General features: G+C 52.6%; 1 protein-coding gene across 2 annotated transcripts; it reads right to left on the minus strand.

The window, feature by feature from the left end:
- Positions 1-1,709: 1,709 nt before the first annotated feature.
- ACRBP (acrosin binding protein) lies at positions 1,710-10,787 on the minus strand. Of its 2 annotated transcripts, XM_045364621.2 has the most exons (10): positions 10,700-10,787; positions 10,169-10,387; positions 9,845-9,939; positions 8,610-8,727; positions 7,527-7,995; positions 6,925-7,057; positions 4,008-4,187; positions 3,724-3,891; positions 2,600-2,683; positions 1,710-2,048 (listed from the first exon to the last, which is right to left on the minus strand). In XM_045364621.2, exons 1-10 carry the CDS (start codon positions 10,740-10,742, stop codon positions 1,926-1,928), a joined length of 1,632 nt encoding a protein of 543 aa, XP_045220556.2. In that variant the 5' UTR covers positions 10,743-10,787; the 3' UTR covers positions 1,710-1,925. The 2 variants fall into 2 exon arrangements, with proteins under 2 accessions (XP_045220556.2, XP_073862272.1); XM_074006171.1 differs by having other exon boundaries at positions 10,169-10,787.
- Between the last annotated feature and the right edge of the window lie 789 nt (positions 10,788-11,576).

Genomic DNA, 11,576 nt, shown 5'->3' on the forward strand with positions numbered 1-11,576 from the left:
CACCCTGCCCGGGGCCCTCTGCATGACAGTGCTCTGCTAGGTCCTGCTTCCCATTGAGCACACTTGGCTCCTGCATCGAGCAGTCACTAGGCGGGATGGTTCCTCTTTGCTTAGGTCTGTTTCTCCTCAGCCCCTTGTCTTGTGTCCTTGGGACAGGGGACACAGAGACAAGGGGCCCTGTAGGCACGGGGCTGGGTATGTTGTCTATGCTCACTAAACAGAAACAAGTTCAAGTGTTTTGGTGGCAGGCAGAAAAGGGATTGTGGTGAAGTGAGTTTGGACAGCTATAGGTTAAACACATTTCTCTATTACTGAGCTCTAGAGAGCCTTTAACATGCTGTGAAATGACAGGCCTCGTGTTGACAATGGAAACTGGGTGAAGGGTACAAGAGGGTGCATTATACTTTTCTTTTCTTTTTGTTTTTTTTGAGCCGGAGTCTCGCTCTGTCGCCCACACTGGAGTGCAGTGGCCGGATCTCAGCTCACTGCAAGCTCCGCCTCCCGGGTTCACGCCATTCTCCTGCCTCAGCCTCCCGAGTAGCTGGGACTACAGGTGCCCGCCACCTCGCCCGGCTAGTTTTTTGTATTTTTTAGTAGAGACGGGGTTTCACCATGTTAGCCAGGATGGTCTTGATCTCCTGACCTCGTGATCCGCCCGTCTCGGCCTCCCAAAGTGCTGGGATTACAGGCTTGAGCCACCGCGCCCAGCCTATACTTTTCTATTTTTGTGCATGTTTGAACTCTCAGAGTAAGTGAGCTTTAACAAAATGCTGTTAATTACCATGAACCTACAGAAGGGAGAGAGACTCTACAGTGTCCCTGGAACATACTTTGGGATATTTCAAGTTATTAAAGGCCAGTGCTGGAGTCATACCTCAATGTAGGTTGTTAAGATGCAACCACTTAAACATCTGGATCATCTGGCAAATTCCTGGACTTCCTGTAATCCCAACACTTTGGGTTTCCTTCCTGTAATCCCAACACTTTGGGAGGCCGAGCTGGGAAAATTGCTTGTGCCCAGGAGTTTGAGACCAACCTGGGCAACATGGAGAGACCCCATCTCTACAAAAAATTTTAAAAATTAGCCACGCATAGTGACACATTCCTGTGGTCACAGGTAACTGAGAGGCTGAGGTAGGAGTATGGCTGGAGCCTAGGAAGTGGAGACTGCAGTGGGTGGTGATCACGCCACTGCACTCCAGCCTGGGTGACAGAGCGAAACCCTGTCTCAAAAACAAAAACAAAAACAAATCAACAACAACAACAAAACAACCCCAAGGTTTCCTGATCTAGGCTGTAGTTCCTGGTTTTTCCCTTCCTCATAAAGTGCAAGCTACACCCTCCCTATAACCCAGGATTGGTCCCTTTGGACAAGGTCTCATCAGGCTTTGGCCTTTAACCTACAGAGGAACAATACTACACTTGCATCTGACATCATGGGGCTTAGGGCTTCAGAAATGAACGCACACACCTGCCTTCATGCCCCATCATCCTCAGGGCCCCAGCCTTCTTGGCCTTCCTCAGTTCACGTCTCTGGGTTCTCAGGTCTTCTGCTCCTCCTGGCAGATGGCCGCTTCCCTCAGTACCATTCCTATGAGATTCTCTCACCGGCAAGTGGGTCCATAAAACCGGGGTCTGGGGACTGACTGCCACGGAGCAGGGTAGCAGTGCTGAGGATGGGGATCCCAACCACAATAGGCCACACAGGCTGAAGATCAACACTTTATGTAAAGTCATCTTTGAAGGAGGGCGCAGCTCCCGCTGTGGCCCTCTCTGGGACTGCTGCTCCAACCCAAGGAAATGTGAGCAGGGGCCGAGTAACAGACCCAGAAGGGGCAGCCTGAAAGCAAACCGACAGATGGGGTCTAAAAACAATAGAGAATGTGGGCAGGTTGGGCTGGGGTGCAGACAGACGAGATGCCAGCTCATCCGAACTGGCCTAGAGTCAAGGTGCTGAACTCCTGGCTCCATCGAAGCACAACTTCCTCACTTTTGCCAGGGCTCAGCACACTGTAAGTCTCGTTCTGCAGACATCTCATGCGGGACACCTACACAGGGATTCAGGGCAGACAGTCTGTATCACAGAGCCAGGCGCCAGGAGTGGGGAGGAGGGGAAGTGTCAGAAACCCAAAAGAGAGAGGTAGGCAGACATGGGCACAGGGCAGTAGAGGGAAGGAGGAAACTCAAATGTGGCTTTTTAAGGCCAGAGGAGACATCAAGCAGCCCAACCCCTTTCCTGCAGAAACAGGCAGCTGAGGCTCAGCGGGGGAAGTGCCTCGTCCCAGTCTACTTGGTGAGTAAGAACAGGAGACAGACCAAGATCTCAAAAACGTCCAATTCCCGGCCCAGCTGAGGGTTCTTCTTGTGATGCTCTCAGGGCCCTCCTCTGTTATCCACCACCTGCCTGGGAGGGCCTTGCTTTCTCCAGGACTAGAGGAATGGAGGAGAGCCTGCTGGTGGAGGCCTCTGCCCCAAAGATGCAAGCAGGGAAGCGCTTTCCACATCCTAGCTGCTCGCAGAGGGGGCCTCAGAATAGACCAACTGTGGTGACTGATTGAGGGGGTGCTGGGAGAAGGAGGGGCAAGGTAGAGGTGCTCACCTTCCGATTCCGGTTTCTCATCAGACACTGCTGGCTTTTGAAGGAACAGTAGTTTGGGTACTGGATATAGTCTGTGTCACAAATCTAAGCCAAGAGCCAGGGAGAGAGAAGGGGATATCAGAAGCCTCACCGGACAGCAGTACTCCAGGGGGTACCTGCTAGGACAGAGCCAGGGGCAGGGTGTGGCCCGAGACCCAGGCCTTCCACACACAGGTGGCCCCTCACTCTGCTTTCCCTCTACCTTTCCCCTCCCATTCTGTCACAGGTTGCTGGGAAGAAGCCAGGAGCCTGGGAGAGTATGAGGCTGCTGGTCAGCTTACTGCGAAAGTGGCTGAGGAAGTGGGAATGGGGCAGGACGGGGCAGATAAGGGTCCAGAACATGGGACAGGGACCCAATTAGTGGCCTGATGTCAAGGATTTTTCTGGTAATGGTAGATGAGGGAAGGAGGAAGAGAATCTCCAATGTGTGATGGTGGTGAGTCACTTCCTTCTTTGGACCTCGCCTGCCCATTCCAGATCAAGGGGCCTAGGGACCAGAGCTGGACATGGGCCCCTCAGCTCAGCTACTTGCTTCAGCTGCCCTTACTTTTCCTTGCCTTAGTTTTTCCTGCTAACTACAGAAGGAGAGGCCTGGCTCTTGGCAACAACAGATCATGCCACAGGGAAGGTAGCAGGGGAATGGGGAGCCAAGTTGATTTTACTGAGCAGGGAAGGCACTGGAAGAGCTGGGAAGAGCCCGTCAGGCTGAGGCCAGGAAGCCCTGGATTACAGGGTTGGGCAGTGGTGCACGTGTCAGTCATTTCTTGTAGAGATGATTAACTTTGGTTGAGTGGAAGTGACTTGATCACAGCCACTCAGCAAGCAACTGGCAAAGCTGGGACCAGAACCTCTAGCTCCTGTGCTTTCTCAGCCCTCCAGGTCCCCACTCCTTTGCCTGCTCTATTGGTGGAGGGTGGGGGGGGTGCAATAGTCTGTTGGAGAGAGGCAGGACATTCAGTGAGGACTGGTTCTCAGAAGCCAGGGGCCCAAGCCCCCTTCCACAAACTAGGGCTACCCACAGCAAGTAATTGCAAGGAATGGGGTGAGGGTGGGGATGGGGCTGAGCTTTCGGGAAAGGCTCTGACCTTGGTGGGGAAATCCCCATCCTGGAAACTAAGGAACTCAGTCTGGAGCCACCCAGAGACTCGAACATCTTCACAGCCCTTCGTGGCAAGCCGGGCACACCAGAAGTCCATGCGGAGCCCACCGTACAAATCCAGCCCGTAAAAGTGGCCTGATTCTGGGGACCCTACCTGTGGCACAGGAGATAGGGGAGAGAAGCATGCCCCTCCCCTCCTGCTGGCCTCCTCCCACCCCACTCCCGCCACCCAGTTCTGCCTTTCCCACTGCAGGCTGCCGGGCTAGGTACCTGGTTGCCAATGGACAGGCTCTGGGAGGCAAGCAAGGGGCTGACAAAGGGTGTCTTGTGGGAGGTGTCACATTGTTGCCGCTGCAGGCTGGCCTCTGAGTGGCATTGCTCCAGCTTCAGGGAGCAGAAGTCACAGAGGGCACAGGTAGACAAGTGTCGCCGCCCAAGGCTGTCACAGACCTGGGGCAGGAGAATGGGTGAGGCTGAAGCCGAGAGTCAGCGGCCTGCCTTCTCCCATGCCTCAGCCCTCAGCCATCCTGCAGAATGTCTTTGCATTTAGCCTCTTCTAAAAGCTTCTCTGGCTTTTCTACTTGTCCTCCTCCTCAAGGGTTCCTCAAGGACCTTGCCTTAGCTATTCCTTCACCTTCTTCCTGGATGATTGATCTACTCCTAGGTAATCATCTATCTACAGGTGACACCCAAATCTTTATCACCAGCTCTCATCTCTTTCCTGGGCTCCAAATCCTCATTGCCAAGTGCCTGACAGATGCCTGTGATCAGGTGATCTTACAGTTACCCCAACTTAGCCTATCTGAAAAGAACTCATAACCCTCCCCTGCCACCTGCTAATGATAACGCTAATATTTACAAAGAGGTGACACGGTGCCAGCACTATGGACACACATGCTCTCATCTCATTTAGTCTTCACGAGAACCCTGTAATAGCAGAGGTACTAATATTACTCTCATTTACTGACAAGGAAACGGACTCTCAGGGAGGCTGGGTAAGTTGCTCAAAGCCACCTATCTATCAGATGGGGAAGCTGGGACATGGGTCCAGGTCCTTCCAACTCTAAAACCTATGCTCTACCCACGTACTGGGGTTGGAAACCTCCAAGTTCTTGGAAGCTATTCTTCAGAGTGGAGTTACCAACCTCCCAGCTGGATCCTGCCCTCAGCTTCCTCAGCACTAGCAGGAGATCTTGCTAAGCAGCATCTTTAGTCAATCCCATGGGCCTCCTTCCTCCCCCATGGGCACAGCCTGTCACAGTGCATGAAATCTCCTACAGCACCTTGCCTGCTCCTCCCACATAAGGGAGGCATCACGTCTCCGACCAGAAATCTTGATTGGATTCCCCTTTCCTATCAAATTAAGTGCAAATGCTCATGCTGCCATTCAAGAATTTTCGCATCATGACCCTGTTGATCTCTTTGACTCTGTCTCCTGTGCTCTGCTCCAGGTAAAAGGGACTCACTCCTTACTGTCCTCTTATCTACGCCATCAGATCCAGAGAGCTCCCTCCATAAAACCCCGAACTTCTCACATTTTGTTTAAGAACCTCACCTACCACACTCCTTTTGTAACATTACTGTATCCATATTAACCCCCTCATGGGTTCTTGGCCCCTTAAGAGCAGAAACAGTGTGCTCATTGTTAGCATACTAATTTCACTCATGAAATTTCTACTCTTCTTTGGGCTAGGCATGGAGGCTCATGCCTGTAATTCCAGCTGAGTGGAAGTGGCTGAGACGGATTCCTTGAGCCCAGGAGTTTGAGATCAGCCTGGGCAACATGGCGAGACCCTGTCTCTACAAAAAAAATACAAAAAATTAGCCAGGTGTAGTGGCGCATGCCACTAGTCCCAGCTACTGGAGAGGCTGAGGTAGGAGAATCACCTGAGCCTGGGAGGTCAAGGACGCAGTGAGCTGTGATCACACCGCTGCACTCCAGCCGGGGTGATGGAGTGAGACACTATCTCAAAAAAAAAAGAAAAAAAAGAAAAAGAAATTTCTACTCTTCTTTGCATCAGAGCCTTTGCACATACTATTCCCTCTATCAGGAATCTTCTAGCAAGCAGGAATCTTCTACCAATCCCCTTCTTTTGCCTGGATTCACTTCTTTTATCTTCAGGTCTCAGTTTAAACATCAGTTCTTCTTGGAAGCACCTCTGATCCTCCCAAACATGGACAGTTGTCCCCAACCCACCCCATCTGCTGTCTCTGTACTTTGTGCCTCTCCCTGCTACAGCATTGATCCCATCGCACCATCCTGCATATTTCCTTGTCTCTCTCCTGCCCTGGATTCCAAGAGGACAGAGGACTGGCTCTATTGCACGTACTGCTAACATCTTAAATATCTAGTAGAGTTTGTCCCCAATCAGTATTTGTTGAACAAACAGATGAATGGATGGTATCTGAGCTCTCCAGAAATATTTGCTAAATTGTATTATTTGTGAAAATCTAAAGTATATTTTCCTGGGAATAGACTTGCTGGTTGTTGAGGACACATTGAGACTGGAATCTCTTTACAGATTCCCTGGAATGGGTTCTATGAACTCTCTGGAAAGAAGAAGAGCTGCATCTAAGGCAAAGCTAGGAAGATGGTGAGCTGGATCAAGAATCAAAAGTTGACTCAGGGCTGGGCATGGTGGCTCACGCCTGTAATCCCAGCATTTTGGGAGGCTGAGGCAGGAGGATTGGTTGAGCCCAGGAGTTCTAGACCAACACAGGCAACAAAGCGAGACCCCATCTCTACAAAATATAAAAATAACTAGCCAGGCACAGTGACACATGCCTGTAGTCCCAGCTACTCAAGAGGCTGAGATGAGAGGATCACTTGAGCCCAGGTTGTCAAGGCTACAGTGAGCCATGATCGCACCACTTCCCTCCAGCCTTATAGAGTGAGACCCTGTCTCCAAAAAAAAAAAAAAAAAAGAGTGAAATCTGGAAGCCTGGCAACTCAGGAAGGTGAAGAATGAGTTCTGGACTGGAGTGGATTCCAGACTGGGTCTTGAGCCTTCCTCCTTTAAGGTGGACTGGTAATGTCCTTCCTGAGAAAAGAGTCCCACTTGGGGAGAATCTCTCCAGCTATGTCTCATGCTTCTCCTGCCCATCCTCCACTCCCATAGCCTAGCACAGTGCCTGGCCAAGAGGATGCCCAGTGGCATGTATCCATTAGAGAGTATGGCAGGCATACCGACTTCCCGAAACCAAGGATCTCCTCCTCCATGTACTTCCAGGCCTTGGCTGTGGGGGTTATGATGCAGGTATTCTCCACAATCGAATAGCACAGCACCAGCAAGGCCTCTGTGTGGGGCAGCTGCAGGAGGCTGCAAGAAGACAGCACTGAGGGTGGGGCTGGGCCAGGTGGCTGGGGCAGGAAGCTACATCCAGTCTCCTCCCCTTCCCTTAGTGTCTGCTTTGGTCATACACATTCAGTACGCTCAGCATGGGGCCTTAGAGGCCTCCGGACAAATCGCCTACTTTTACAAATGAGGAACTGAGGACCCGAAAGGAGAAATAACTTTCTCAGGATTGCAATACTAAACAGGGCAGAGACAAGACCAGAACCCAAGTCTGGTAGTTCCAGGTACAAGGCTTACATGGAGAATGAGCATTTGAGCAGTGCTTAAGCCAACAATGGGCACAGAATGGGTGAGGCAGGAAGTTGCTAGCTGTGCCTGAAGCCCAGACAGGCCTGAGTGGATCTGGAGGCTGAAGCTAGGAAAATGGGCTTCTCATTCCCAAGGAAGGCAGAAGGGAGGGCAGGGTGGATGACAGAGTCAAAACTTCCTATACCTGCCAGGGTTTTGGTTTCTCCAGTAGGAGTTCTCATCATATATTTCATTCATTTCATCCATTTGCTGGGCTGACCGAATGAGCTCCTGGATGTTCTCCATCATCATGGGAGTAGACTCTACTTCTCGCACCCGGGGAGTGAAGGAGGAAGGGTTAGAAAATAAAGATTCAGAGTGAAACTTGGGCTCTGAGTCTGTCTGCAGCTGAGACACAGCCTCCAGTCCCTCCTTAGTCCCCTGTCCTTCTTCCTGCTTTCCCTCCTCTTCCTGTTCCTCTTCTTGCTCTTCTTGTTCCCGCCCCTCTTCCTGCTTGTGTTCTTGCATCGGCTCCTGCCTGTGCTCCACTCCTTGCTCTTGCCTGCGCTCTGGCGCTTGCTCCTGGCCTCCCAGGGACAAGGAGGATTGTAGGAGCTCTTCCACGTTGTTGCTAAGCCTCTCAGGCCAGGGCTGGAAGGCCTGGCGTTCTGTCCCTACAGCAGGGTTTAGAGAGACGGGAAAGAGACAGTCAGGCTTCTGGCCCCTGAGTGTCTTTGTTCACAGAGGGACACACACATAAACAAAGCAGACCAAGTCACACTTACCCACACACAAAAACACAGAAAAGAATGTAAGTATCAAACTAAAAGAACATTACCACGGCAATTGTAAGGTTGGTGGTATGTGTCACCTTCCCACCTCCCTGGCAAGCACTCCTCCTTCCCTAACTTCCACCTCAAATACCACCTTTTGTCCCACTCCCGTAGGAAACACCAAGTATGCTGGGTAGCTAGCAGCAAATCCTTTCTAAAGTGAAGAGGTTAGCTTATAAAGGGCCCAGAGTCTTCCAATGCAACAATGTCTTTGGAATTGGGAAAAATGGATTCAGGGCAAAACTGTAAGTAATGGCAGAAGAGATTCTGGTCCAGGAGAGCCCTAACTTGTATTCATAAAAAGCTGACAGTCCTTCGAGTAAACAGCTGTCTGCCGGCGTCCCCCTCCCACCCAACATGCTTCCCATTTCCCTGCCTTGGATGCCTTACCTTGTGGGCTCTGGGAATTGTGGGAGGAGTAGCTGGTGGTCTCCCAGCTGCTGAGAGGGTCTCACCTGTGAAGTGGGGTGAGATGGGGGAGGTCATCGTGGTGGGCGAGAGTTCAGCTGGAGCGTCTATCTCCTTGAGAGTGTTAGGTGAGAGAATAGAGACTGGCTGGGAGCACAGGACTCTCTGCAGGAAGAGAAGGAAAATGGGAAAGCCTTTCCCAAAGGGCAGACTTCTGCTCCAGCTGGTTCTTCCACCTCTTTTCCAGCTTGTCTTATCTCTCACAGTTTCTAGGCAGGGATAAAGGGACATGGTCCCTGCTGGAACCCTCTAGACCTGAGAAAGGGTCCTTTCAGAAGATGAACCTCTGTTTGTCTGGGCCACAACCCTGCCGTCACTTTTGCATTTAACTCAAAATCACTGACCTGTTTGAAGAAACAGGAGAGCTTATCTCTTTGCCTCTTTCCATCCCTCTTGCCTACTTTTTTTTTTTTTTTTTTTGACGGAGTCTCGCTCTGTCACCCAGGCTGGAGTGCAGTGGTGTGATCTTGGCTCACTGCAAGCTCCGCCTCCCAGGTTCACGCCATTCTCTTGCCTCAGCTTCCTGAGTAGCTGGGACTACAGGCGCCCGCCACCACGCCCGGCTAATTTTTGGTATTTTTAGTAGAGACAGGGTTTCACCGTGTTAGCCAGGATGGTCTCGATCTCCTGACCTCATGATCCGCCTGCTTCGGCCTCCCGAAGTGCTGGGATTACAGGTGTGAACCACCGCGCCCGGCCCTGTTTTTTTTGTTTGAGACCGAGTCTTGCTCTGCCACCCAGGATAGGGTGCAGTGGCATGATCTCGGCTTACTGCAACCTCTGCCTCCCTGGTTCAAGCAATTCTCCTGCCCCAGCCTCCCGAGTAGCTAAGATGACAGTCGCCCATCACCAAGCCCGGCTAATTTTTTTTTTTTTTTTTTTTTTGGATTTTTAGTAGAGACGGGGTTTCACCATGTTGCAGGCTGTTCTCTAACTCCTGACTTCAGGTGATCTGCCCACCTCGGGCTCCCAAAGTGCTGAGATTATAGGCATGAGCCACCATGCCCGGTCTCTTCTCTACTTTTCTTGCAGTAACAGAATTGTTCAATCTGAATGTCCAAGGTGAGACTGTATTCATATCTAATCTGGGTACATGACTGGCAAAATGGCAGGGAAGGAGGAGCTAAGGATGACTCTCCTGGAACCCTTCCTCAACTCCCCACTGCTGCCGCCTCTCCCTTGGCCCTGGGGCACCAAATCCAACCTTTGTCCTGGACCTCACCTTGGCATAGTAGATGTGGTTGGAGCAACGGTACTGAGTAAACTGGCAGAAAGATTCAAACCAGGAGGCATAAGGGAGGTTGGAGCAGACAGCACCTGAGAAAGGGCAGGGGTGGAGAAGATGAACCACGGGGAGCTTGGGGTGGGGCTGCGGGCAATGGACTCCAGGCCGTGGGGAGGGTGGACACGGGGAGGGTGGAGAGTACGGGCTCACGGTGAGGTGCCAGCCATGCCCTTCCCCGCCTCACATGAGCACAGGGGTTTTTGCCCTGAGTTTTGGGTGAACACTCGGGTGCCTCGGTTTCCCCCCTAGCCTGGCCCTCACCATCGGGCACTAAGCCATGGTTTTCATATTGGTCCAGCTGGACGAGTGTGGGATTCCGGCAGCCATGGGTTGCACGGAGACGGCAGGTAGTCTCTGCCTTCCAGGTTGGAGTCAGCAGTGCGAAGAAGTGTTCGTATTCGGTGGGGGAGAGAGGGCTGCCTGGAGTGGAGGCCCGAGTCGAATCCTGGGCTGGGGCAGGTGCCAGAGGCAGGAGCAGCACTGCGGAGCGGGCGAACGGACGATGGAAGGACAGAACCCCAAAACCCGCTCCGAGACCAGGGCAGACGGACCCAGACTGGCAAATTAGGAACGGGGTGCGGGTTATCCCTGCCGACGAGGGTGGGGGGATTCTAGAGACAGAGGCAAAGGTCCGGCCGCTGGCGGGGGGAGACGGGAGGATCCCAGGAGCTAGGGAGCGGACCCAGCGCGACCACCACGAGGACGCGTTCCAGAAACCGTAAAAGCAGAGCTCTCGGGAGGGAGAGGACTGAGCCCGGGGAGAGTCTGTTGGAGCAGGTGGAAACCTCTCACCCTTCAAGAGTGAGGGAAGGAAGCCAGTGGCTGGCTTCCTCATGGCCGCAGAAGATCCGCCCGCGTTCCGCGGACCCAAGCCGCCTCTAACGGGCCGAGCCGCAGAGAGAGCAGCAGGCGCGGGGCGGGGCGGGGCGCACGCGGGCACCGCCCACGCGTCACAAAGAGCGGGCCAGGGCGGGGCCTCGACAGCCGGGTTCTCAGGGCCCTCAAGTGGCTTGATCCCATCGAGATGGTAGGGATGGCAAAAGCTATCTTCACTTAGCGTCTATTTCTTTCTTTCTTTCTTCTTCTTTTTTTTTTTTTTTTTTTTTTTTGGTGAGACGGAGTCCTACTCTGTCGCCCAGGCTGGAGTGCATGGCGCGATCTCAGCTCACTGCAACCTCAGCGTCCCAGGTTCAAGTGATTCTCCTGCCTCAGCCTCCCGAGTAGCTGGGACTACAGGTGCGCGCCACCATGCCTGGCTTTTTTGTTTGTTTGTTTGAGACGGAGTCTTGCTCTGTTGCCCAGGCTGGAGTGCAGTGGCGCAATCTCAGCTCACTGCAACCTCCACCTCCCGAGTTCAAGCAATTTTCCTGCCTCAGCCTCCCGAGTAGCTGGGACTACAGGTGTGCGCCACCATGCCCAGCTAATTTTTGTATTTTTAGTAGAGATGGGGTTTCACCATGTTGGCCAGATGGTCTCGATCTCTTGACCTTGTGATCTGCCCACCTCGGCCTCCCAAAGTGCTGGGATTACAGGCGTGAGCCACCATGCCCGGCCTAAGTTTTGTATTTTTAGTGGAGACTGGGGTTCACCATGTTGGCCAGGCTGGTCCTGAACTCCTGACCTCAAGTGATCTGCCTACCTCAGCCTCCCAAAGTGCTGGGATTACAGG

This window comes from Macaca fascicularis, chromosome 11 (genome assembly GCF_037993035.2).
Source record: "Macaca fascicularis isolate 582-1 chromosome 11, T2T-MFA8v1.1".
NCBI lineage: Eukaryota > Metazoa > Chordata > Mammalia > Primates > Cercopithecidae > Macaca > Macaca fascicularis.

Bases quoted from the DNA above. Each gene is read 5' to 3' on its own strand.
- ACRBP (XM_074006171.1), bottom strand. From the start codon at position 10,742: ATGAGGAAGCCAGCCACTGGCTTCCTTCCCTCACTCTTGAAGGGTGAG. The intron at 7,996-8,609 runs GTGAGACCCTCT...ACCCTGCTGTAG, and splicing joins CATCTCACCCCACTTCACAG to GGACAGAACGCCAGGCCTTC. The intron at 3,892-4,007 runs GTACCTAGCCCG...CCTGTGCCACAG, and splicing joins GCCTGTCCATTGGCAACCAG to GTAGGGTCCCCAGAATCAGG.